Below are 27840 nucleotides of genomic sequence, written 5' to 3'. Positions count from 1 at the left end.
CGTTGTCTAACAACCTCCCAAACTTAAAAGACAACCAACCAACCCCGCCTTGTAATTCTGTGTATGCATTGAATGTGTGCGTGTATATATCCCAGTAATCTTATTCCACAATTTCATTTCTACATTTTTATGAACTTGTTTTTTAAGGGTACTATGTTTAGTTAGAATAATTAAATATATAAAAGCTTTGAGAGATGATTTACTAGATAAATATATTTTCAGCTGGCTGATGTTCAAAATATTTTTTTAATTTTTGTTTTTAACCATTCGAAATGTATTTGTATTTCCAAAATCAGACACGAATTGTACTTAGAAATATATTAAAACACTCTGTAGGGACAACAGTGTGATTTCTCTTTTAAGAATTCTGTATTTTAGAACACTGCGCAATGTCACTGTCGTACCTCAATTCCGCGTTGGCTTTTTTATTTTTATTTACTGTGCGCTTTCCGGATGTTCAATTTCTTTTATTAATTTTTAATTATTTTTCCTTATTTCCTGCTGGTCCGGGCGTGGCCCGGGGTGCGGCCGCGCCCTGTACCCGAGGCCCCGCCCCGCGCCCGCCCGCGCGTCTCCCCGCGGCGGGGGCGGCCCCAGGACCAGAGAAACGATGGTGTCTCCTCCCCTCGCGGCGCTGCCCTGCGGAAGTGACGCGCGGGCGGGCGCTGCGCGGCGCGCGGCGGCCATGGGCAGGAAGGAGCGCGGTGAGCGGGGCCGGGGAGCGGCGCGGACCGGGCCGGGCCGGGGAGTGGGGTCTAGGGGCGGCTCGTCACGGCTCCCGCTCTGCTCCCAGATAAGAAGAAGTCCAAGAAGCGCCATTACGATGACGACGAAGACGATGAGGACGAAGGTGCCGGGAAGGAACCGCAGGAGGCGCTGCCGTCGGCGGCGGGGAAGCAGGTGGAGGAGAGCGGCACCAAGGTGGACGAGTACGGCGCCAAGGACTACCGGCTTCAGATGCCGCTGAAGGCAGACCACAGCTCGCGGCCCCTCTGGGTGGTGCGTACGCGGGGGGCGGCGGGGCCGCTGTCGCCGTGTGCCCGGGGGCCGGAATCGCTGCGGAACACGGACCGGGCCGGGGAGGGAGAGAAGCCGGACTGCTGCGGGGTCAGGCGGGGAGCGCAGGGCGGGCCGGAGCGTGCGGGTGGAGAGCCTCAGGCGCGCCTGGGAGCCGGGTTTGCGGTTCGGGGCGGTGCGTCCCCTGCAGCGCCTGTGCGGGGACAGGAGCCCCGGCAGTGCCCAGGGGATTGCTGCAGCCCCCGCAGCCTCCAGGCGGGGTTCCCGCTGCTCCGGGTGTGCTGCAGGGCCGGGCCCAGCAGAGGCTCAGCCAGACGTCTTGGGGAGGGCTGTAAAGCAGCGTGTTGGCTGATGACACGAGAGGGATCTATCTCTGCAGTGACCCAGTAGCAGGGTTTGTATGTTGGAGTGAAACGGGTATAAGACAGGCTGGCTTCATCTTCCGTACTGGTGCGGTTTGTTTTCTGTGCCCTTTGAAAGGGATGCCAGTGAACTTGCTCAAGGTGTGGCCAGTGGTGCAGCATCTAGGGAAGAGGTGGTTTCCCAGCCAGCTTCTGCACGGTGCCTGTCACCGAGTGCTGTACAGGCACCTGGGGCTGTGACACCCGTGTGCTGCCTTCATTCATTAATTTGTTCATTCTGCTTGAAATAAGCAAGCAGTTTTGTTGTTCCAGGGGAATGAGGCTGGAAGCTTGCCTCTATTCAAGCAATATCTTAAGCATTAAAAAAGAAGGAATACCCCAGCATGTCAGTCTGGAAAAAATTTATTAATCTGGGTGTGGTTTATAAATAATGCCATGGAAGGAACATGGACAAATCAATTCCTGGATTATTTTCAGAAGACAAAAGTTTAATGTTTATTCATTTTCTCATAACTTCATTATGTCAGTTCAACTAACAGTGTTGTGCCTTCAGCATTTGTTTATTTCTGTAGGCTCCTGATGGCCATATATTTTTGGAAGCCTTTTCTCCAGTTTACAAATATGCACAGGACTTTCTGGTTGCCATTGCTGAGCCTGTGTGCAGACCCACCCATATTCACGAGTACAAGCTGACTGCTTACTCCCTGTATGCTGCTGTGAGTGTGGGCTTGCAGACAAATGACATCACTGAGTATTTGCAGAAACTCAGCAAGACTGGTGTCCCAGATGGAATAATTCAGTTTATCAAGGTAAGGCTATTCTACTGGCATTGGAAATACATCTGTTTCTACTAAGGAATTCCTTTCCTGCTGCCTCTGCTTAATTGATTTTTTGATCATTCATCACTTTTAACTGTCTTATTCTTCTGTCATTGTTTCAAGACAATATTTTTTTTCTGTCTTTTTTCATATGATATTGCTGCACACATACTATTTTCATAATATAGCCTTTGTGGGATTTATAAAAAGTGCATTTAAGTGTCTGTGTGGATAATTTCAGCCAGTACAACTTGTACATGGGTAAAGTTTCCTCAGATTTGCTCTGAAGAAAACTAAGAATGTAGGAAGCAGTCTGTAATAGTGGGGCACTATGAGACAGCCTGCCTTATCCTGCAAATGTGTTCTCATAGTCTTGGAAACATTTGAAATTAGGCGTAAAAAGTGAGTATCTGTGCCTGATCTCCTGTGTGACAGGATGTAAGCATCTTCTGAAAATGCCTTTTCAGGTTTGTTCCATGAGCATAACTGCAGTGCAAGTAAATGTTTTGTGGTAAGGTACTTCCCCACAAAGACCTAAAGCCACTGCAGTGTTTGGTCCTAAACATGGAATCTCTCCTTTGCATGTTCCTAATGACTGTTCTCATTGTAGCTGTGCACCGTCAGCTATGGGAAGGTGAAGCTGGTTCTGAAACATAACAGGTAAGTGGCTTCTTCCTTGGCTCTTGTGGCAGCAAACCCTCCAAATGCACAGCTGAGTGAGTGAGTGCTCTCAGGAGCTCTGGAGTCTCACAGCTGCCAGCTGAGTGTAACAGCTCTCAGATATCACTTTTGTAGCTTTTGGAAGTATTTAATACATTAGCTGACGAATTGTGTTTGGCTGTCCTGAGCCAGTGCTGGTTGTCATCATGTTTTTAAAAGTAGGTTGCAATTTTGATATTGTAGTTTGTTTGTTTATTGCTTGGACTTGCAGTATGTCTTTGAGGTTTTCAAATCATTTGGGAAAGATAAGCAAATCCAGTAGCAAGAGGTGGGTGCTTGTGTCTCTTTTGAATCTGACTTGTTTTAAAGCTAGAGGATAATGCTGGAAGGGGCCTGGAGAAATCAGTGCATATTTTAACTGTGATCTCCAACCAGCATCATCGTTGAGGAATCTCCAGGATGCATTAGTTTTAAAATTTTCAGTGATTTGTGTTTTGGAAGTTTGGGGTTTTGTCTTTTGTGCTTTTCTGGTGCTGTGGACAGGTTTTGAAAAAACCACATCCAGTGTTTTCACAAACTCACCTCAGTTCAGTCAAAACAATTCATTTGTGTGTGTCACAAATAAGACGCGTATGTAGGAGGTCTGCTGGAGTTTGCCACTCAGGTTAGAGAACATTTGAGTAAGATGGAGGGATAACTGCACAATACATGATGCTTATGGTGTGAGACATCTTTAAAAGTTTTGGTTGCCATAATGTCTTTATTTTTAAATTAGCACCCCAAGACTGGATGCTTAGAGTGCATCTAGTTATGCATCTATGCCACTCTTTCTGTGAGTTATTGAGCTGATGAGTTCCTTAAAATGTTTTCCTTTATTCTTTCATTTTAGGTATTTTGTGGAAAGTACCCACCCTGATGTCATTCAGCAGCTTTTGCAAGACCATGTAATTAAAGAATGTCGCCTGAGAAATGCTGAAGGTGAAGAGACAGAGCTGATTACAGAGACATTCACAAGTAAATCAGCGGTATGTCCAGCCATATTCTAAAACTACTGCAGTGACTGGAGGTAAACTCTTGAGTAGTTTGGAATTGCTATTGTTTGTTTGTTATATCAGCTTCATTCTGCCAGTAACAAATTCTGCCTCTTTAATGAGCCTGAATTTAGGAGGAAGAGGAGAGTCAGATTGTGTCTCTAATGAAACTTGTGGTGAAAATTCATGTTCCTCTATTTCAGATTTCCAAATCTAGTGAAGGTGGCCTTGGTCCATCAACTTCACAGGGAACAGATGCTCAGAATAAGCCAGATGTCCCAGCTGACTTATTTGAGTTTTATGAACAGATGGACAAAGATGAGGAGGAGGAGGAAGAAACGCAGACGGTGTCTTTTGAAGTCAAGCAGGTATGAATATTGCACAGAAGCATCTAAGCATGAGAACTTACTAGGAAGGACTGTGGCTCTTTTTTTTGGTAGAGGAGATCACTAGGAGTCATTAACATTTCTTTCCTTTTACCTTCCAAAGTTTAGAATCTTAGAGAGTGGCAGTGTGGGTTTTGTTCTTTTCCTGCCTGCAGAGTGTCACCTTGATTTTTTTAAAGATTTTCTAAGCTTTCTGATGTTGACATTTTTGTAGCAAACTTTCTCACACACTTTCTGTAAATAATTCATTGTTTTGCATTCTTTTGTGGAAGAAGAGAAATTTGATAGACTGTTAGTTTGTCCAGTGTCATTGGAGAGGTGGCACTGTCACCCTCTAATCCACTGTCACTTTTGGAAAACCATAAATGTCTGAGTCAGAAAATAAACTTTCCTTTTTTCTTCACCTTGAGAACAGCGGTGCGCGCTTGTGTTCTTTTGTGTCCTACAGTGACAGCAGAGCACAGTGCTAACAGGCCAGAGAGGCTCCAAGGACTTAGGGAGGCCCCTGTCACATGTGGCTGAGTATTACTTGGTTCAAGATGAGAATTCAGTAGAGGGCTGCTTTCAGAGAGCTTGTTTTTTTCCTTTTCCCTCCTCCTTTTGGTTTGTAATTCATAGTTGCAGAAGTAACTCATTCTTGGTGGTTCCAATTTCATCACTTGAGAAGGGGAGCTGGAGGTTGGAGTGCAGTCCTTGCTTGACCTTCAGAGAGCTTCTATAGAACTTCTCAAGTTGATTTTGGACTTGGTGATTCCAATGATGCCTTAGTAGGGGGAAAAAGGAATTTAAAAAAGGATAATTTAGTAGCTGTTTTGTTTATTTGAAAAAAGCCAACCCAAACCAACAACCTCTTGTTGACTGATTCACCTGTCATTGTCTTGGAATAACTTCCATACGGGCTATAGAGGTTTTCAGGATAACAGATGTGCAACTTTGTGTAACGTAGAGAATCTTTTGTGTCTGTTACTGAACTCTTCATTGCAGGACTTCGGGGTTTAGGTTAGTCATTGCTGGGCAAGCAGCAACCTGAGCTGAATGTGTCATGTTCTTCCATCTACCTAAAGAGCCCACTCTAATATTAACTGTTGTTCAAAGTGTTTTGGGGGCTGGGGTAATTACAGGTAAAGTTTCCAGAATAAGTCTTCATAAGTATAAAAAATAAATGTAACTTCACTTGGTACTCTGTAACCTAGTTGTTTTTAGGGAAAAGATGTAGAGAACTCAGATGTAAAGAATTTATCAACTAAAGCTTTGTTTCCTCTTCAGGAGATGATTGAAGAACTTCAGAAGCGTTGTATCCATTTGGAGTACCCCTTGCTGGCAGAATATGATTTCAGAAATGATTCTGTGAATCCTGACATCAATATAGATCTGAAACCTACTGCAGTCCTCAGGCCCTATCAAGAGAAAAGCCTAAGGAAGATGTTTGGGAATGGACGAGCCAGGTCTGGTGTTATTGTCTTGCCATGTGGTAAGTTTCTGTGTTGGTACTTAGACAATTTGTTCTTTATTTGCCTGTAGTAAAGAAAATTCCAAAGATGACAGTTGCCTGGATTTCAGGCAGCAGCAGGGACTGTTCTGGTCCCAGTGTGGAGAGTCCTGGTGGTTTTTATTGAGCTGGTGGTGAGGCTGTGCTGAGGGAGAGCTGGGTCACAGAACTGTCAGTGTCCTGGCAGGGGAGCAGCTGTGGCACCTTTACACTGCCAGTCCTGCTTCCACTGTGCCCTCTGCCACCTCTGCTCATCTTCCCATCAAATGTCAAGCTGTTGACATTGCGATTTTTCCCTTGGTTGGGAATAGGGAAACTGGGGGGAGCTGGGAATACAAAGGTGGCATAAAGGGGTATCCAAGGAAGCAAAGAGCTTGAGTGAACAGGTGTTGGGCAGGAGAGTTTGAGGAAGAAGTGAGAAACATGCTGACTGGGACAGCCTACAGAAAACAGGGGGAAAAGAAGCAAACAGGAGGCTGTGTGCCAGTGCCCTCAGTATTGGGGGAGAAGGAGGCACATGGGACCTGTGATGTGGGCCTGAGAGTGTGTAAGGGGTGCTGGGAGAAGTGTGAAGGATGGGAAGATTTAAGGAGTTGCTTTGTGTGGGAATGTATAACTGGCAGAGACAGAGGAATAGAGCACCCCTAGGTCTCAAGGGTCCAAGTCTCTGCGACCCCGAGATATGCGAAAAGTCTCTTTTTCAGCCCTTGTGCTTGAAGAATGAGTTGGAGTTCTTCAGTTCTCAGTCTCAAGGTTGTTTATTGCATCTTATCTATAAAAATTTTTCTCCTGCCCTGCCAAGGTCGTTCAGCAGGACAGTTCCAGGCACACTGCCTGCCCCCGGGCGGTGTTATCTCTTTATACTAAAAACTATATATACAGTGTTTACAATTACTTTCCAATACCTATCACCTATTTTAGACAGTGAGCTTCTACTCTAAACCAATCTAAAAGTGCCAACATCAGAGCAGCAGATGGAGGCAGAGAAGGAGAAGGGCTGGACGTGCCCAAATCCTTCCATCTTGCCACCGAAACCCCCATTCTAGAAACCCCAAAAATCTATTTTTTCACCCTGTGATAATTTCACTATTATGCTACTTAAACTGCTGTGGCTTGCTGGTCTTCATTCAAGGCTGGTAATTTGCTCCACAGGTCATAATCAAAACCACAGTGTTCTGGGCTCTGTGCCAGGGTTTCTGAGCCCCCTGGCAGGGGTCCTGGCCACTCTGGACACCCAGAGGGATGTCCTGAGTTCCGACCCCTCGGGAAGCTTTCTGTAGGCACCTGTAATTTAACATTCTTTTGAAATTAAAAAGCATTAAAATGATTGCTACTAATTGTCAAAGCCATTGTTTGCAATTATTTTCTTGAGGAAATACAGTTGTCCTGTAGATATCCAGCTGTATTTTTAAGAAGCAAATACTTGATCTCTTTATTACTATTGTAGCAAAGAAACAACAAAGAAATTTCCCTTTGCATGATTTCATGTCCTCTCACAGTTTTCCTTTGCTCTTTGGTTTTGTCTTCCACCACTCCAGTGGTGTCTGAGAGATGACTAATGAGTGTCACTCCTCCTGCCCTGCAGGTGCTGGCAAGTCTCTGGTGGGAGTGACAGCCGCGTGCACTGTGCGCAAGCGGTGCCTGGTGCTCGGCAATTCTGCCGTGTCTGTGGAGCAGTGGAAGGCCCAGTTCAAGATGTGGTCCACCATCGACGACAGCCAGATCTGTCGCTTTACCTCTGATGCCAAAGACAAGCCCATTGGCTGTTCTGTTGCCATCAGCACATACTCCATGTTAGGGCACACGACAAAAAGATCTTGGGAAGCAGAAAGAGTAATGGAGTGGCTTAAAAGTCAAGAGTGGGGCCTTATGATACTGGATGAAGTCCATACCATTCCTGGTAAGGAAAAGGTGTGCAAACCTTCTATGTTGCACACATTGTTAATGTCCTTCTGTTCTTGTAGAAGTGGTGGTTTTTTGCTGTTCTTCTCATGATTAATGTCGTGAGTAAACCCATGGCTTAGGGTTTTGGAACAAGTAAACAAGTAGGCTGCCTTGTTCTACTTTTTTTTTTTTTTTCCCTCTGATACTACATAGTTTAGCTGACCACTAGTTTTCTGAACCCTTCAAATTAGACACTGTGTTTTCTGTAATAGCAGTGTAAAGTAAAAGTTCCTCCATGTAGGCTGATAAAGTGCTCTTAAAATACCTGAATTACCTTTGCATAATTTTTCTGTAGACATATTTGAACAGGAGAGGAATTCATCTGCCTTCTTCTCATAGATGCAATGTCACTGCAGGCCAGCTTTTAATATCTATGAGTAACCATAGTGATTAACATCCAGAAATAACTGCTGTCTTTGAAATTGCCGTGTAACTGAGATCTGTACTACTGGAAAGCAATAATGTGCTATTAAAGTGTCTGTGGAATAATCCTGGCTAAAAAAGCACCCAAGATTCTGTTAGCTGTTCTTCCTTATTCTTACTTGAGTATATTTTGGGGTCTACTTCTGAAAGAAGTAAACCTTGGTGATTAATTGCCGTATTATCAAAGTAGCATACTGGCACTGTTCTGTCACTTTTGTTCTTGCTTGGTTTCATAGAAATGAAGGTGCAGCAACTCCTCTGTGATTTCTAGCAATACTAAAGATGAGTAATTCTGCCATATCCTGCAAGTCCTGAATGTGGCAGTCAGCCAATATTCTTGGTGTCAGTTCTTGCTAGGAAATAGTAGAGACCCAAACCAAGCCGTGTAACCTGTGAATATATTAATTTTCTCTTGGGGAATAGAAAATAATAAAGAAAGTTTACTGGGATTTTCAGAGTATACTTGGCAATGCAAAGTAAAGCTGCAATCACTGTGAAGTTTTGCTATAGATTTGTTAGGAGTGTGTATGCAATGGAGTGTGATTTCCCAATGCTGTTCTTGCCTTATGCTCAGGAGTTGATGAAAATGTCTTTTAAAAGTTGCAGTATTTATCTTCTGAAACCATTCAGGAAAGTTAACAAAAAATTTGTCTTGGATTTCTTAGCAAAGATGTTCAGGCGTGTGCTCACTATCGTCCAAGCTCACTGTAAACTGGGGCTGACTGCTACCCTGGTCAGAGAAGATGATAAAATTGTTGACCTGAACTTCTTGATTGGACCAAAGCTCTATGAAGCCAATTGGATGGAGCTGCAGAACAGTGGCTACATTGCTAAAGTCCAGTGTGCTGAGGTGATACTCTGCTTTTTGGTACTATTAGTGTATATTTAGTATGCTTATAAAGTTGAGAAAAAATTTTGCAGTCTTATAAAAAAGAACAATAGTAGAAATTTTAAAATACATAAGAAAACACTTGCTTATTTCAAGCCTGAACATGTGAGGGTGAAACTTGAAAATGTAGGACTGGATCTCATAATTCTTTCCAGTATACAGACGTGACCTCTGTTCTTTCCAGCATATGGATGAGAGGTGGATCTGGTGGTATTGAAAGAGGTGAAAATCTTTTGCACAGGCACATTAGAATTTTAAAGTAATCTTTCTGGAAAGCTTAATTCAATGTATTATCACTGGTAATTGACATGGAAAAATATAATAGAGAAGAGTATATCTTTCTCCAAGGTGTTATTTACAATGTTTCCATGTAAGCATTAGGGGATTGCTTTTTCATTAATTTATTTGGTCTCTCATTGAATGGAAGTAAAGTTTTGGCAGCTGCAATGTGTTATGGTAGGGTTTGGGGTTTTTTTGTCTTTGCGGGTTGTTATTGTTGTGGTGGTTTATTTTAAGCCTGTCTTGTTAATTTCATGCAATTCTCCCTAGCTCTGGTACTGGAATAAAATATGCAAATATAGGTCAGCTGTTCTCCTTTTGAACACTGTGCAAACTGGAGGTTGTAGAAGGAAAAAACCCCACTGCTTTGAACTCATAGAATGCCAGTGAAAAGGACCTAGAAAATAACTGTTGAAGGGAGAGTAACCAGTCCTCAAATTCAGGTTTGCATTTAGGCACTTTGGTTAGTTCTGCTAAGCAAAATTCTCAGTCCCTGAACTGCCTTTTAGTAATTAAAAAATGAAGCACGGGCTACCTTTTGTTCTGAATGATGGGAAAATTCTGCAATTTTCTATTCCTTAGGGCAGTGTTTTGAACTACCATTTGATGACTCTACCAAAAGCAAAGAAAAAAAAAAGCCCAGTGTTGAGTTCAGTATGTGCACAACTGCTCTGCATATTTGTTTGGATTTCCTTGAGGAGTAGCACCATTAATCAACTGGTTTATTCCCCTCAGCCAGGAAAGGTGTCTGGCTCACTTTTCAAGTGCAGTTCTTCCCAGGTGGCTGGAGAGGGCAGTGCTGATGTCTCATGAGGCAGGTCGTTATTGGTAGGTGTTGCTCTTTCACTGCTCTAAAAGAGAATGAGCAGCACAGTTTAAAAAGTTACCCAAAGTTCAAAAAAAAAAAGAGACAATAAACCTGTTCTTTACCTGTTTTTTCAGAGTTTTTCAGCTTTCTCAGCAGCCATACTAAATCTTTGGATTGGAGTGCCTGTCTTGCAAAATGTAAAATGAAAAAAAATAACACATGTGTTTGCCATGTAGTCAGAGGAATTGAGCAATAGATGAAATTTTTTACCTCAGTCAAATGGTCAGTATTTGTATCTCATTGTCACTTTGATGTAATTGTCTGCTGGTTCAAGAGTTTTAAGTCTTTCACGTAGACAGCACACAATAACAACAGAGCCTATTCAGTGCAACAATTTATTTTCATGTCGTCAAAAGATAATAAAAGCATCATCTGGAATTTAAGTCACTGGAAAAAATATTTTGAAATAAAAAATTAGGTCTTATCAGTACGGAACAATTAATGTTGTTTAAATCACCTACTGTAAATTGTCATTAACTTCCTTAGCTGAATGGTGGTTATGAAAGAGGCTTTTCTCTGTGGTAGTTTGTTAATATCTATTGTGCAATGGATATGAGGGAATAACTCATGTACAGCAGAGTGAATGTTTCCCAAATTATATTCCCTATGGATAGTGTCAGATGTTTTCAATAGTGTCACTTCATTGGCTTAAACTAGATGATTTATTCTTTTTTCATGCTAGAGTAGAAAAAATAAACCTACACTTGTTGAAGTACTATGATTGTTATTTACGTAATAGAAGAATTGCTTGGGAATCCTGGGGTGATGTTATTGTGTGTTGAAAACTTCTAATCAATCCTACTGTTTTGGAAGTTCTAGACTCAATAGCTATGGATATATGGAGAAAGATGGGTGAATTTGTTCTGTAATGAAGACGAAATGTGTCTCAGCTTTCAGAATATGGATGAAAATTGGTCTTTATGGGAAAAAGCTTTGACTGCTGTGAGAGGGAGACTACACAGTTCATTTCCTTAATTACTGCTTTGTAGGAAGTAGTAGTTTGTAGTAAATTATTTAAGTGTGAACATGAAGTAACTATCTTTCAGTCTTGTTCCAGTCCAGCTGCCTATTTCTGTCATGGATCTCAATGCCAAAGCATTTTGACAAAACAGATTTTATTGGTGCAAGAGATTTCAGTGACATGTAGCTTTCGTTTTGTACAGAAATGACTGTGTTAAAATGTGTGACCTGCCCTATACAGAAAGTCCTAATGCGTTACCAGCCCCCAATATCTTTGCAATTCCCACTGGAATTAAATAAGTAAATAACAGAGTGCTAGTGTGTGTGTGTTTTCTAATTGTAGGTCTGGTGCCCAATGTCACCTGAATTTTACAGAGAATATGTAGCTATTAAAACAAAGAAAAGGATACTGCTCTACACCATGAACCCAAATAAATTCAGAGCCTGTCAGTTCCTGATTAAGTTTCATGAGCGACGGAATGATAAAATCATCGTCTTTGCTGACAATGTGTTTGCACTGAAGGAATATGCAGTCAGACTTGGGAAGTAAGTGTTCAGCCAATGATGGCACTGTTATTTTCCTCCTTCCATGACAATTTCCTTGCAATCTCAAGGCTTTCAATAGTCTTTGATATTTTTTGTAATGCTGTAACTCTAGTCCTCCTGCATAAAAAGCTCAGGAGGGTATTTTTGGATGGACTTTACTAGCACTGCAACATGATTTTGGTGTTTGAAAAGAGTCTCTGTTTAGCATTTGTTTCAGAAAAATTTATTTTAATTAGTAAAAGCCAATGGAAAAATGAGGGGCTTTTGGAAATATCACTAGAAAGGTTTCTTTAATGGATGGTAGCTTCCCCTGTCTCTCTGAGACAAAGGTTTTCAAATATATACTCTCTGGATCTTTCAGGGTGTTCTGAGACCCAAGGCCTTCTTCTTCAGGTTCTCAAAAGGTCTTACCCTTGTCTAAAAAAACAAAAGACAAGCTTTTTTGTTATCTGTACTGTACTAGTGCACTGCCTAGAAGTGCAGGAATTGTTTAATAAACTAAAGGACATTTCTCCCTAGAGCTCCTTGATTACCTTAAATGACTGTAATATGAGTGCAGTTATGGGAGGTTGTGCAAACAGGGTTTAATGAGGGGTCAGCATCAGTCTGTTGGTAGGATTTGGGGAGGGACGCTCAGGGAGAGTTTGTCAGGATTGGGCATAGAGCAATTTTTGGGAAACGTAACCTTATAAGCTGGCCTCATCCTTTCTTTGACAAGGCCAAATAATGCCTTGCTTGCTGGAAGCTGTGGGGCATTTTGATAGTGTATGATTTCATGTCTAGGAATTTCAGCAGTATTCCTTAGCAAAACCACAAACAAGCTTACACTTTGCAAAATTCACGATCAGTTCTGACTGCATTTTAAGGGACCATGTGGTGCTGGCATGCTGTGACATCAAATAGCAAGCAGAGCTAATGGTGTTGGATAAATTCCAACACCCGTGGTCTCTTTCATCATTTTTTTAATCTGTCTGGACAGAGATTAGCTGTAATGATGCCTCTGGAATGTCTCTAGCAGTGTTCAGTGTATCACAGACAAAGCCTTTAGCACAGGCAATGCTGGGGGGCAGGGGATGCTACAGGGCACAGCAGTTTTAAGTGGGGTAGGTGCTGTGGAAGCGTGGCAGGAAAACCAGTTGAAGAAATAGTAGGTGGCCCCTTTTTACGTTCTGGAGTGAATTCTGTGTTTCTCATATAATTTATGGAGCTCCAGGTTATCCAGCTGCCACTCTTAGAAAGAAAGCACAGTCTGGCTGTGCTGGACAAAGGTGAGGTTTGTTTCAACTGAGGATTTTTTGTTGTGAGCAGACTAAACCAAAGGGAACTGTTAGTTTGTGCAGGGCAGGAACTCTTTGTGTGGAGGAGAGAGCAGCCCAGTGGGTAGAGCAGGAGTGGCTCTGTGCCTGCATGCCCAGCAGGAGAGAGCAGCCCAATGGGTAGAGCAGAAGTGCTGTGGCTGTGTGCCCAGCAGGAGCACAGCTCTCACTACCCTTCTCATGGCCTGATGGGAGCCTGCGGGCTGGGTGGGCTCCCCCATGGCAGGAGAGGTGGCCATGGTCCAGCTGCCTCTGCTGGCTCCTCCCTTAGCCCCCTTGCCCTTGTAGTGGGGAGCCATCAGGGAAAGACCATGCACATGACAGGAATTACTTTGTCTGCAGGTTTTGGGGCCAGAGAATCCAAATTTGCTCAGCCAGCTTTCCCTCTGTCATGATTCTGTCATCCAGTATAGCATAGCTCACGTACTGCCTGGTTTCACTTGTGTTATTATTATGTTTAAATCACTGTTTCTGAAGGACTGTGCCTCTGTGGTTTTATCAGTTATGTCAGTTAATGGCAGAGGAATCTATCTTTGCAAATCCCTCAAAAGTCTTTTCGCAGTGAGGAAAATGAGTCATTAAAAAAAGAATCCATTTAGCACTTAATGTTCTGGATTCAGAAGAGTACTCAGGAATGCCAGTGAATCACTGTCAAGGAGGATCTGGGAGGATTGAAGGATTGATAGCCAGGAGTTCAGGATTATTCTGTTCTTAATACAAAATGTGTTTGAATGCCTTCTTGGTGGCCTTAAGAAAAGGAAGGTTCAAAAATTTTGTTTCAGTTTAAATCTGCCATTTAACTTCACAATTTAAATACTACATGAAATTTAAAATAAGACTTAATATATTACTGAATGCTACTAATTGAATAATGAAGATATATTTTCAGAATTGACTCATTTGCTACTTTCATTTTTTAGCTGTTTTTTTTCTAAAAGTCTGCTTAAATACACTAAATAGAAGAATTAGATTAGAGATTACTATGATTGTTTGGTAAAAAACCCTAGAATAAAGTTTGTAGTAAAGAAAGCAAGAGGAGCCAGCGTACAGGAATTAGTTGATAAGAATAGAAAACCTAAGTCCATGCACTGCCATGTTTATGTTCAGCCATGATCCATGTGCAATACTAAATGGAAAATTTGAGCTTAGTTCCTTGTGTTAGAAATAATTTAACAGTCAGATACTAGAAAATTCACAGCAGTCCAAGTTGCTCATGAAATCTGTGAGTGACTGAGTATGTGTGAGCCTTTGGGATTGAGACATTAAATGTTCCATGTAATTCACTGTCAGACATTAGAAACCGTAGGTGAAATGCCACTGTGAGCTGCTCATGAAATGTTTGAGGCATTTGCATCATTTCAGTAAGCCCAGAAGGTATTAGAAGGGGCAAGAGGTTAGCTTGAAAAGCAAAAATAGTTTTCCCAGAACAACACCCAGCAGCCCATTTGTGACACCCAGCGTATCCTTGATAGAGAAGCCTGTGTTTTCAAGTGCTTAAACAGGAAGCAAAGGTTGCAGCTGTAAATGTGCTAACTCAGTACATTTGAGGAAAAAAATGTCTTTTACAGCTGCCTTCAGTCTTTCATGTAGGCTTAACAAATGTATTCAGTCTGTTGATATACAGCTTCATTGGTCCACGTAATTGCAAAACATTTGTAACTGTCAGAATTTCTTTCTGGCTGACTGGGTTGCTGAGAGGGTTCCACAAACCCCTGGGCAGCTGCCATGAAGAGTCAAACAAGCTAAAAGTATCTGTACCAAATTGGTATCTGTACCAAAATCTGGTTTGTTCTCATAACTGCTCCGAGATGTCCTGTACTCCTTGCATGGCACCTCATAAGAGACGAGTGAGAAATCTTGAGTTTATTTCATTTGTACATGTTGTGTTCTTTTCAGACCCTATATCTATGGTCCTACTGCACAAGGGGAAAGAATGCAAATTCTACAAAACTTCAAGCACAATCCAAAAATCAACACTATTTTCATTTCCAAGGTGAGGGAGTACATTCACTGTGTCCTTGTGCCTATCTTTGGAGTCAACTTTTAGAGTCAGCTGCACATGCATGGTGTGCATTTGACATCTTCATATCACAGCTCACAAAGAAAGCTGTGCCTTGTATTTGGTGTTGACTGGGGAGATGTGGAAATGAGAGACTGCTCAGAGGTGCTGCTCTGTTGCAGGTAGGGGACACGTCCTTCGATCTGCCAGAAGCCAATGTTCTCATTCAGATCTCATCCCACGGTGGCTCACGAAGGCAGGAGGCTCAAAGGCTGGGACGAGTGCTGAGAGCCAAGAAAGGTAAAGGAGGTGGTGCTTGGGCTCTGGGCCTGGGATCATAGCAACCTAGAGCAGGAGAAACTGGGTGTTCATGAGGCTTTATACTGTCTTTATGTTTTAGTCAAAGAGAGTATACCTATATGCCAGTGAATTAAAATGAAGCATCTTCTGGGTCAGTAAACTTAGTGATGAGAAAACTTGTAAAGGACAAAAAAAGCTGAAAGAAAACTGACTTTCTATGGCAATTCTCTCACTTTTTTATTCCTTGATATTTTCTTCAACATGAAATTGATTTTGTTGGATCATAGTATTATTCTAAGAAGTGAGCCTCTAGAAATCAGATTTTTGACACTGTAGATTACTTGGATTTGGTTTTTGACAAGTGTGTTTTTGTAAAACATGGCCAAAGGAATTTTTTTTGTTTAGAGCAATTACTCTTAAAATACTTTCAACTCGGACTTAAGCTCTGCAGACACATATTTTATGTGCAGTTTGTGCTTGTTACAGGTAAGGCTTTGTTTGAAAATGCAAACAAACCCCGTGTTAGTGAATTGACAAAGTCTTAATGAAACCCTGAGTTTTAAAAGAGAGCCCTATTACCAGGGTAACAGACCTTAAAGACTGTATGTGAACAAAAAGTTTATGCACAGCCTGGTATGTGCTGGTCTTCAGATAGTGCTGTGAATTCTTAGCTGAGTATCTTTGCTTCACTTTTTAAATTCAAAAACACTGCAAACTCTAGTTCACATGGATAAAACTTTTCCTTTGTCTTTTTCTGTTGGACTTTTTTTGACTTGCACTGCAGTCCTTGCTCTTGACTTTTCACTTCTTTTTGACATGATAGACTTAAAAACAATTTTATCTTTCACCTTGCCTAGCAGAATAAAGCAGCAGATTCTTCTTAGACCACCTGTGCGATTGTGTTAGTCTACGTTTCCTTTTCTGTTTTTGTCTTTTCACCTATCCTCAAGGTATTAAGAACAAAAGTAGAAGTTTCCATGCTGTGTCAATCAGTTTATGTAAGGTCTGGGTGCAGCTAGACAATGCAAATAGTCTTTGCGGGGACAAGTTACTTAAGTACCTGTTTTCAGTATTTATTCCTTGGTTGTTCTTTGTTGCAGTGTTCCAAATGAAAGTAATCACTAAGTGCTTTTGTCTCTTAGGCATGGTTGCAGAGGAGTACAATGCCTTTTTTTATTCCCTTGTATCCCAAGACACTCAGGAAATGGCATATTCAACAAAACGGCAACGGTTTCTTGTAGATCAAGGTTATAGCTTCAAGGTAACTTGTTCCTTCTATTTATTATGCTTGAGGCCTAAGAATGTAATTTTCATATTGTTTAGTGTTAGTATTTGGTCCAGTACGTGGGAATTCTGGAATTGTGGAATGCATTAATGAAGGTTTTTCTTGCAAGCAAGAACTGCCCTGGTATTGTTTTATCATCTGTTGTGAGGGCATATACAAGTAGCTCTGTACAGCTTCTAGAAAGGTAAGTGTTGTAACTTGAAAGCGGGCACCCTGCGGAGTGCAGTGCGCATGTTCCTTGGTGGTTGGTTGATGTTTGTGCTTTTCAGATGTCCATCTGTGCAGGCCTCCCATTATACAGTGTCACACTGGCACTATATAAAGCAGTGTTGGGTGTTGTCAGTGGGCAGCACCAATTTTGACAACTCGCAAAACTTAGGAAGTGACAATTTCTAAAGAGCTCCAGTCTCAGACCAGTATTGCACTGTGTCATCTTCTTCCAAACATAACCAAAGCTCCTCTATATTATAGATTTCATGGTGTATCTCACTTATTTTTCTTTTAATGCATGGATTGCCGTGCGTGCTCATCTGCTAGGCTGTAAAGGCAGCAGAGTATCATGATAGCTCTTGGGTTTAGGTAAATTATTCCTTTGAAAAATTGGAATTTACTGCTCTGATTAGAAGCCTTTCCAATGAGAAGCAGTGCTGAGGAGAATGAAAAATAAGACTTCCACATCTGGCTGTTCAAGAGCTTGTCTGGGTGAGGCAGCAGTACAGGACATCCCCCTGAACTGGAGGGCTGGAGGAAATCTGCTCTGGAAAGAGCAGCCCATTAAAGAGCTCTTTGGAAACTTGTCATGGTCTTTATAGGTGAGAACTTTGTTTTAATGTGTTTCAACAAAGGTGTAGATCAGTACTAAGATGCAACTAATTACAGCAAATGCATCTGTGTGGCTATAGCCAGGAAGATTAGAGCAACCCCTTTACTTATATTCGAATGCCCTGGATTTTAGAGCAAAGAAGGGGGATTTCATTTTGCAAGCAAGGAGCTCTTAGTCCTAGGAGCTTTTGTGTAATGTGGCACTGAAGCAATGCAAGTGGCCAGCTGAGTATCTGGAGTAACATTTTTGCTGACCAGAACTGAAATGTTCCTTACTTGCAGATTAGAAATAAAACATTAGAATATCTATTTTCTTCTGTTTGCCAAACTCTGTCATAGCTGGCATCAAAGAAGAATAGGGCTGAAAGAAACTTCCAAAAAAACATCTATTGTGTTTCTTCATTCTGAGCAAGGATGAGCTATGTGTATGCCATTCCCAACAGATGTCTGCTTTCTTAGTATTCCAAATATGGAGACTCTACCTCTTCTTTAGGTAATTATTTCAATGTTAATGTCCTGTCCCTTAGGATTTGTGTTCCTAAATAACCAAAAATTCATTACTAGTTTAAAAGGGTAACAGTTTTCACTTTTTGTTTAGGACTTAGTTTCTTATTGCCATCTCTCAATAGCTTCATTCTCTGCCTTTCATCAAAAAGAGGACTGGACTAATACGTTTTTGCTAAATCCACATATCTTGTCTTTGCTTCTTAAAGGTCAGCCTTATTACAGTTTACTGCTTGGAGTGTACTGCTAGCTGTTTTTTTTTTTTGGTTAGCTAACCACTTGCCTTTGCTACTGTATTGTATTTTTATTTAGAGATTAAATATACTAAATTTTAAACCAGTAGCAGAAGAACTCTGTATATTAAAGAATTGGGGGTAGCTTTTAAACAGAGCATCAGTTGGATGGCTTAAAAGATGATGCAGTGGGAATTCTTTCCATTCTGTGAATCATGCTAGCCCTGTTTTGCAACCAGAGCTGGAAACAGGCAAATACAATTTAAAATGGATTTTTGTGACTCCTTCTTTATTCTTGAGATGACTATAGCACATATCCTCCTAAATAAACAAGGAGTACCATAGTTTTCCTTTAGCCATTAGTAGGACTGGTTCCTTCCATGAATGGATTTTTCAGGCTTGGACGTTTTCTCAGGAAAACATCCTTTTTCAGACTAGATATTCCCACAAATAACAGCACTGATTATTCATTCCAGTGTTCTCCTACCCATTTTTTAAAAATAGTACTTGGCAGCTAATATGGATTTCTTTTACCTTAAACTTTATTTACAGTGGTTTTGTGATCTGCTCAGACTCCTGAGGTAATTAGTTTCTAATTGTATTGACTCAAGAGGTGAGCAGAAAAGATGAGGGAAAGCACTACATAATCAATGGTTGAATTAGAATGTCTTTCTCAAAACCATGTCAAATGTGACATTTTCAAAATACCTCTGGTTAAGAAAGCAAGCTGCCTGTTGCAAATCTTTAGAACAGAAGCTTGAGATCTTTCAGTTCAGAAGAGGAGCTTTGTCAGCTGATGGAGCCCATGGCACAGCATTGCCAGTAGGTCACATGTGCCCTGTACCCATGAGTTACTGAGAATTCCAAGGAGAACAAACTTAACTGAAGTTACCCATTGTTTAAGTACTCAAAGGCTGGAAGAGTCCTTTTGCTCTGTGACTGACGCTCTGTTGCAGGTTGCTGCACTGTCTCCCAACAGCTATACATCTCAATTTGATAGGGGCTTTTCCCCTCTGTCCTGAATGCTTTTTGCTAAAATTCTGGGTCTCTGCAGACCTACTGGATTATTTTGTTAAATATAAAATACTGGTTCTTAAACTAGACAAATCTAGAGCCTTCAGCATGACACCAACCTTGCAGGAACTTGAATACATGCTTGAGTTATATGTGCTTTGGTCATGTTCTTGGTCAAGCTGGTATAAACCATATTTAGCTGACAGGCTCTGCCCAGAGCTTTTCTTTCTTCTTTTCCTTTTTTTTTCTCCAAAGATTTGTCTTTTGCATTTCCAGCCAGAATATATAACAAGAGCTGTGAGCGTATGTATATATACATCACTTAGCAAGATTTTGTATGTATCTGTGCTATCTGTAGTGTGAGGTTGTTCCAACCATTGATAAAAGTTGAAGCCAGTTCCAACCAGATAGGGAATCAGAAATACTTGTCTTGGTTTTGAATAGCTAACAGTGAGGAGGAAGAACCCTCACCTTGTAATGTGCTCTGTTTCTTAGGTAATCACAAAGCTGGCAGGCATGGAAGAAGAAGAACTTTCATTTTCAACCAAAGAAGAACAGCAGCAGCTTCTCCAGAAAGTCCTGCAAGCATCTGACCTGGATGCTGAGGAGGAAGTAGTTGCTGGAGAATATGGTTCAAAGTCAGCTCAGGTAATGAAGAATTCTTTGAAAAGGATGACCACAGGTGGGACAGAACTGGGCCATTTTATTTCCATCCAATTCTAAATGTGATGTTGTCATTTGTAAAATAAATGGAGCCACAGGGGCTAGCTTCTTAGCCGGATAGCTGGTTCCCCATAGGGTAAGCGCCCCAGGCAAGCGGCCCAAGGCCGAACACCTCAGCCCTCTGGAGGCTGGGGTGCTCTAGGCCAGATTGCCGCACAGCCGAGACCCCTAGCAAGCTCAGTGATTGTCAGCTCTTAGTGAAAGTCAGCTCTTTTGTGATTTCAGCTCTTAGCTTGCTGTAGGGGCTGCGGCTGGCCGTGGCTCCTGGAAGGCAGACAAAATGAGAGAGGAGAAGGCAGCCAAGAGAGTTCCACGATGGTTTATTCCGAGGGTCTCGCGAAGGGTCTTGAAGCTACTCTTCTGAAGAAAATGGGCCCAGACAGCCTCTTTTATAGGGTTAGGGGGGATTGAAAACTGACCAATTGTAAGGGTTAGGGAAACTAGCCTATGGGGTCACAGAGAGATAAGGAGGACCAGAGTGAGGACTCCTGGTACAATTCCTATGACTCAGCAAATACCTATCTCTAAACATCCCTCCACGGAGCCTTAGCCGGCCCTGCGTCTGCTACAGTCATTGAAGGCCTGGTATCTTTGTGAAACATTAGAGAACAGATTTGGGTTTTTAAAATGTATTAGCCTTTAGCTATTGGAATAATTCACTTGTTAGGCACTCAGAAGAAATTCGACATGGAATTCGTATCCTTCTCCATCATATTTGAAGGAGAAGGTAACAGATCTATCGTTACAGATTTTCAAGTAAATCTTTTAAGTCACATGCAGTGCAAATATTTTAAGCCTCAGATCGCACACTAAGCACATGTGTGTGCTCCTTGTGCTTGCAGGTGTCCCGCCGTGCAGGCACCATGAGCTCCATGTCAGGAGCAGATGACACCGTGTACATGGAGTACCACTCCTCCCGGAGCAAGGCGTCCTCCAACAAACACATCCACCCCCTGTTCAAACGCTTCCGCAAGTGACTCCTGCACACGGGTGGCTCCTTGGAACATCACCCCTCTGCGTGTTCCTGTTACTGCAAGGATAGAGTTGAAATTTATGACAGGTCCTTTAACAGACTCTTCTATATGCATCTGTACAGCCACGTATTTACTTACCAATGTATGTGCTCTCATAGGTGAATGGTAAAGCAAAGAAGGAACTAAATCTTACCATGAAAATATTTTTAGAAACTTTAAGATACAAATATGTCACAGTGCATACTTTCTTTGTGTGGCACTGTGCTCCTTGTCTTATGCCCTCATTTCCTCATGGCTGGAGGGCAGAAGCATATGGGCCACTTCGTTCAAGAGAAGTACTTGTCTGGTTTTCAGGGTAATTAATAGATTTTATTTTTATCAGCTGAAGATCCTTTTTCAGAAGAGTGCTGAAAAGGTTTTGTAAATTAAGTTTGTACTGATGTTTGAGATATTATTTATCTGGTTCTTATGTCTGCTCAACAATATACTGTTTCTCAAAATGCTTAAATAAAATCATTCAGTGAGCTGAACAAATCCTAGAGGAGCACTTTACATTATATTTTTAAACTGTGAGCTAATTTATACTTGTGACTTTACCTGTATTAAAAGTCTAACAAATAGGTCAGAAATACTTTAGAGTTTGAAGACAAGAAGAAAAAGAGACTGTCTCCAAAGTAAACTCAAGGAAAGCATTAGTAGTAAATACAAATGAATTCTGTGCTTGTTTTCCTAATTTTTCTTGCTTCTCTTGAGAAGTTGCTCAAATAAAAGCTGTTTCTCTATTATTTATATTCTATTTATTTACCATGCTATAAAACCTTCATAACTGCTAACAGTGCACTGTCACCACAGAGGTTATTATTGAATCAAAAAGCATTTTAACTTCTCAAAAGGTGAATTGGAAGAATGTGTGAAAGAAAGATTCCTGAGTTTCTTTTTTGTAATGAAGATTACATTATAATTCCAGAAAACAATAGGGAAGTGTTGGTGGTTTGTGGCAGAAGAATGCTTTTTAAGTAACACCTGCTTAATAATGTAACACGCTACTTGGTGTTATATTAAGAGGTCTTATTTCTCTGGTTGTTTGTGGAGCTTTAGGAGCAACCTCTGCTGGTTGAAAATAGGTTGGTATAAAGGTTTACCATACTGGAAGGAGCATGCATGGTACAGCTGGTTGTATGACAGATGCGCTTCAGAAGGATACTGAATTCTGTTTATTAGCATGAATTCACAAACTGAGAATGTAGAAATATTGGAAGCATTTAATAATTGAGAACAGATGGTGCTTGCTTTTGGTCTCTGTATCAGAATCAGGTAATTTTAAAAAGGGAACTGGTCTGCCTCAGTTTAAACTTTGTTTAGACTCTGAGCCCTACCCTGTAACACTTGATTCTTTCATTTGTGCTGAGTCTTCTGCCTCAACCTGGAACCAGCCATGGCATTGCTGCAGTGACTTATACAGAAGAGATAATTGTGCAGTACTCTGGTGCTGATTTCCTCTTCCCAGTTTAAAGCATTATTTACTTCTGATAGTAGTTTGGACCAGCTCTAATGGCAACAGTTAGTAGCAAAATGGTAATTTAGTATAATGGGGGGGGGCTGTGACAGAGGTTTTATCTGAGCAAGTAAGGCAGTGTCCCTCTGCATAATTCTCTCTTAAAAAGCTTTATTAATTGCTTTGAAACTATTCTCCACCCTTCATAAACTTGAAAAAACTCACAACAACCTACTAAATGCAAATGGCTTACTACTGATTCCTGTAATTGTGGAGTAGTAGTAGCTGGATTTAGGACTGCAGTAGTTCATGTGTAGTAAATCGTGACTAATGCTCTCACTCCTCTAAGTAATGTGTGTGTGGGATGCAGTACATTCAGCATCAAGTAAAGCATAATAATTTTATGAGGTGTGAATGACTCCATGCATCAGTGATAGCGTCTTGGTATTCACACTTTAGAATCCATGATGATAAGGTTAAGTGCGGTAATTACTGCCTGCTGTTACTCCAGGCTGTGGCAGCAAGTGGCAGAATGGTGCATTTACTCACCACAGCTGAGTTGCTGCTGCATGTGGCAGCACCCATACCATTACAGGGTTGGGCACTGAGGAGCTGCTGGCTCCTGGGGCTTCTGTCCTGCTGGCCCCTCACTACCCCTGCACTCTGGCAATGCACCCAAGGGTCACAGTAGACAGCTCTGGATCTGTAATCCCAGCCCTCTAGGAAACTAAATTGTCCACAGAATAACAGATAGTGTGGCAGAAGTGTGATTCAGGTTATGACTGTTGCCAGAGGCAGGTGAACTCAGGGGTAAGTAAATTATTTCTTGGAAGTCTGTGGATAGAGGAGGTGTGATTTTCTTGGATGTCATTCAGGTTGCCTTGCTGGCCCCTGCTCCCTGGTCCTCTCCTTGGTCTGAATTCCATACTGAGGAGAATTAATTTTCTTCAGGAATTGCCTTTTTTAATATTCGCTGTTTGTGTTTCCAGTAGGCTACAATGCTGAAGCTTGTGTTTCTATGCCCTTACTTCTTGTGGCAAACCATATGAAGATGTCCATATGAAGATGTTAATGCTTGAAGGGTGCTGCTGTTGCTCATTAAAATGGCATTCTAGACTAAAATGCAGTGATGATGGGGTGGCAATTTCACAGCATTACAGCTTACAAAGCACCAAACTACAGCCAGTTTCTGTTTCTCCTTCTGCCCTCCTGATGCTCATTTTTCATAATGCCATACTTTGCGTGTTTAAAAACTCTGGACTTCAAGGTAAGTGGTTCTCAGTATAACTCAGGGTCATATGCCCTAGGAGGCACAAGGCAAGGATCTAAATCTATGAGAAATCTGCACATAGAACTGAATTCTTCACAGTTGATTCATGGGTTTTTATCAAGGGCCGAACAGTAAGTCACAGCAGCATTGGCTTGCTTGTTCTTATTTAAATACCTTCTTTTTGTACAATCCTTGATTAGTATTTTGCCTGTGAAGTTCAGATTTGTCCTGTTTTCAGGAAAAAGCAGGAATTTATAAAGCATTTAAAATTCTAAAGAAGTAACTTCAAAACTTGAAAGGATCTTTCAGAAGATGTGCTAGAGGACAGTCAGAAAAGGCAAAAGATTATGACTAACTATGGCTTTTTCAGTGAAAAGGTTTTAAACTACACTGAGAATTTTTGCTTACATTTCTGACAATGCAGCCCTTTTGCAAAGCTTTTCTTTGCAAATGTTCTGAAGAGCGTATCTGTGTAGTCTTAGCTGAAAGTGTTGGGCAAAGTTAAATGCCTCCTATCAAATCTTCTATGTCCATAAATTACAGTTAAAAATTATTTATACTTGTAGCTATTTCAACAGTTATGTAAAACATACAGTACAATATTTATTATACTGGATATCCTAAAATTATGTTCAAATAATTACAAACTAGATATAGCCAAGACTGTTAAAAGGTGAGAATAATTCTAAGAAAACAGAATTCATGGTAAGATGATAATGTAGCCATTGACTCTGAATACCAATGTTATTGACACAAAGATCTTTGACTGAACTTTGTCAGAGTTCCTGCAAAGAGGAGGGCAAGTTTAAATTGGATTTAGAAATAACTAAACGAAGGTAACAAAGTACAATTAATCAGACCGTTGGGGGGTCTAGACTGAGAGAACAGCAGGACTGTGGGTTTGAAGGCAAATTATCCAAAAATAATACATAATCTAAATTATCAATAAGCCAGGTTTAGTTTATACTGTGATCCCGTTACATAGCAAAAGTTAACTAAAACTGATGCATGTCTGCTGAGAAGGGGCATGTGCTCCAACTTGTTTGAAATAACAAAAATCCCAACTGACTTGTTACATAAAACATATTTTCAGACTCCAAAGACCAACAGGCTAGGACAAATGTCATTGTTTAAATTTAAAGAACTCTGAGTGTGTTTCTGAGTCAGTGTTAAGATGTCTGGTAAATATACATACTGGTAGGTTGTACAAGTAGGAGAAAATATTTATCTTTTAAGTCACAAATGTGTTTTGCATGGTTTGTGCTGATGGCATAACTCCTCCCTTCTTTGTGGTTTAGTGGCTTTATGTGGACTTGGAAGGAGGTTTTGTATAATGGCTGCTATACTCACCATTATTCCTGGGAAATCTGGGGCACTACTGCTGGACTTTTGTTACCTGAAACAAGTCTGTTCATATTTGGGAGGAAAATAGGACCAGATAATGCCAACCCCTCCACCACTTTAAGTTGCCCTCTAACCCTTTCACCCTCTGCTGCTCTTTCAAATGTTTATTGGCTCCTTTCCTTTACTCTTCCTTTCTCTTTTTCAAGCCTATTCTAGGAAATTTATTTCAGTTGCATTCATCTCTTGTCACGTAAATGTTGGTGTTTTCTCATAATGTTGACTACTGAACATTCTCCAGTTTGCAAGTTTGACTTCCATCTCAGATTCTGCAGTAGTAAGGATGTGAAGTGTGTCAGTAAAGCAGGAACATTAGTGGCACAAATGTACACTAAAATTCTTAATTTGAAAGTCAGACAGAACCACACAATTATGATCTGGCACAGCAAAGAGAAGTGAATGGTTTAATTACACATTCCATGTTGTGGTAGCCCACATGTATTCACTCACATTCATAAACATTCCCTTCCTGTATTCAGCTATTGAACCACCTTACAATTTGGCTTTTGTTGTCTGGAGTGTTCTTTTTGTACAGTTTACATAGAAAAAGAAACTTGTATCTGCACTGATGGGTTGCTATGGTATTACTGATGATTATTGTAGAGCAAGGTTTTAATAGTGTACCAGAGCTGCAACTGTTAGTGGCTCTGAATTTCTACTCCCTCTGGCAAACTGCCTAGAAATTTCTATTACTTACAAATAATTTTTGCCCACTAGTCATCAGACCTACCTCTGGGCACCACATGCACTACAAAAGAATAGTTTATGGATGTCAATCTATTAATCTCCTTTTGTGCAAGAAAGGTGCTCTATACAGATTTGCATAATGGCACCTTTACACACTCCTTTAAATCCTGCTGTTAGATCAAAGAAATTTGGCAATTTTCATCATTAGTGCATTGCCACTTTGTGCTTTCTTAATTTATTTCTTTGTTACACTCAGCCATTGCCTGTAATGTACTCTGGAAATTCTTCAGCATGGTGTGGTATTGGCTTTGCTTCTCAAACACTGATGTCTCCTTGTAATAAAATTACTAGATGGTACGCAGTAATGGAGGTGTCTCACAGACACTCCTGGGTCAGGACTCTTCTCAAAAGGCACATTCCACTCTTTCTTTAAAATAGACCAAGCATAAAATCTTATTCAAAATTAATTTTATATGTTGGGGTTGGTTTTGGTGGGGATTTGGGATTTTTCTTTTAGGTTTTCTGTACTATTTGGTGATATTTTTTACAGTACACGACTGTAAAAATTTGTTACCTTTGTTACTTTGTTACCTTCGTTTAGTTATTTCTAAATCCAATTTAAACTTGCCCTCCTCTTTGCAGGAACTCTGACAAAGTTCAGTCAAAGATCTTTGTGTCAATAACATTGGTATTCAGAGTAAAATATCTGTAAAAAATATCTGTACACGACTAATGAAATAAAAAGTTTCAGGCCTCACACTGCTGAGTGTCGTATTAAAACCAAACAACAGTCTATACAGACAGCAGAGAATCCATCCAATTCCTTAGGAGCTGTAGCACAATGGATTGCTAGAATCTTTTCATGAATTTGGCTCTTCTTTAATTGTATAAGCTGCATATATACACTTGATAGCCAGTAATCACAGAATGCATGACTGGTATTAAAAATTTCCTGAGGTTTGCCATTAATGAGATCTGAAGGTCTGCAGCTGTTTTATGGGCTGCACCAGGTGAGCTCCCTGTTTCACTGAAATGGCAGATTCTCTGAGTGTTTACATGCTGTTTTTTTAAAATGGGATCTGTGTTTCAGACCATTTTGTTGCAAACAAACAGAAATCTAACAATAAGTAAACTGAGAAGAAACGGAGTGCAGGTGGGGTTATACAACCCTTAGTTCCTATGCTGGAACTACTGCCACCTCCAGAAATTCCTCAGAAGGAAAGCAAGTACTGTTCTGGTGAAGTACTTAAAGGATAAAGCTTCTGAAGCTTTTTCAAGTGGCTAGAAACAATAGAGCCTACAATGGTTTTCATGGAAAAGAGGTAACACAGGAAAATAATGGAGAATTCCATTTATGGAAACTGGAAAAAGGTACACTTAGAGAAAGCTACTACCAGTTGCAAAACTGTAACCTTTACAGCATAATGTATCTAACTTTATCTCACTAGCATGCTAATAGCAGCAGATGCTTTACCTTAACCATGTAAGACTTCAAACTAAAATTAAAAAATCAACCATACTGATAGCTGTGAGCAGGAGTTTCTAGGAAGGGTGCACATATTCCCTCCAGCAATCTAGAAATTACAATGTTAATATAACTTTAAAATCTGTGTTTCTGTCTCTCTCCAAGCATCTTTAGATAGATACCAAAGAAATAAGGTAGCTACACTTCACAGAAATGTAGGAAGAACTTCAGAGGTTCCCTGATGATGTTCTCAAACCTGTTCTTGCAAAGCTCAGTGATGGCAAGTATGTTACATCCTGCAATGCCTTGCTGCCTGAAATGTGAGGTACCAAGGTTACCTGGAAAAATAATCAAGAAATCTGTAGCTGCGAACTAAGCTCATCATTTTCTTCTCTCTCTGACATGCACCTTTTTTAACAAAAGATGTACACATCTGTAGGCTGTTGTAATGGTTGTGGTAGTCATCTTTCCCAGAAGAAATAAGTCTCTCAACCTTTCTTATTTAGTTTTTAAAAACCTTCTCATTTCTTTTTCCTGTTGCTCTTCTCTGGACCCTTTTAAGTATGATGCAGTCCCTTTCAAAGATACGATTTTATCTTAAACCAGCACACACTTTAACAGATTTTATGCCTGTAATATTTACTGCTGTATCCATAAAGACTGATGTGCCTAACTTCAGA

At 40.8% G+C, this 27840-nt stretch overlaps 1 protein-coding gene across 1 annotated transcript; it reads left to right on the top strand.

Annotated features, from left to right (window-relative positions):
* The first annotated feature begins 595 nt into the window (after nt 1-595).
* Nucleotides 596-21627, top strand: ERCC3 (ERCC excision repair 3, TFIIH core complex helicase subunit). Its single transcript, XM_009087873.4, has 15 exons — nt 596-704; nt 794-999; nt 1952-2188; nt 2808-2857; nt 3747-3882; nt 4092-4256; nt 5541-5745; nt 7349-7663; nt 8796-8980; nt 11470-11672; nt 14885-14981; nt 15170-15287; nt 16430-16548; nt 19641-19793; nt 20711-21627. Exons 1-15 carry the CDS (start codon nt 611-613, stop codon nt 20843-20845), a joined length of 2418 nt encoding a protein of 805 aa, XP_009086121.4. The 5' UTR covers nt 596-610; the 3' UTR covers nt 20846-21627.
* The last annotated feature ends 6213 nt before the right edge of the window (nt 21628-27840 follow it).

Source organism: Serinus canaria, chromosome 7 (assembly GCF_022539315.1).
Source record: "Serinus canaria isolate serCan28SL12 chromosome 7, serCan2020, whole genome shotgun sequence".
Lineage (NCBI taxonomy): Eukaryota > Metazoa > Chordata > Aves > Passeriformes > Fringillidae > Serinus > Serinus canaria.
Note: the sequence above shows the minus strand (reverse complement) of the source record. Positions and strands in the feature narration are given on the sequence as shown.

What these genes read in the sequence shown, in the direction of transcription:
- ERCC3 (XM_009087873.4), top strand. Translation starts at nt 611, where the DNA reads ATGGTGTCTCCTCCCCTCGCGGCGCTGCCCTGCGGAAGTGACGCGCGG. An exon ending in CTAAAGTCCAGTGTGCTGAG is followed by an intron (nt 8,981 to 11,469) that starts GTGATACTCTGC and finishes TTCTAATTGTAG; the next exon opens with GTCTGGTGCCCAATGTCACC. An exon ending in AGTGCTGAGAGCCAAGAAAG is followed by an intron (nt 15,288 to 16,429) that starts GTAAAGGAGGTG and finishes TTTGTCTCTTAG; the next exon opens with GCATGGTTGCAGAGGAGTAC.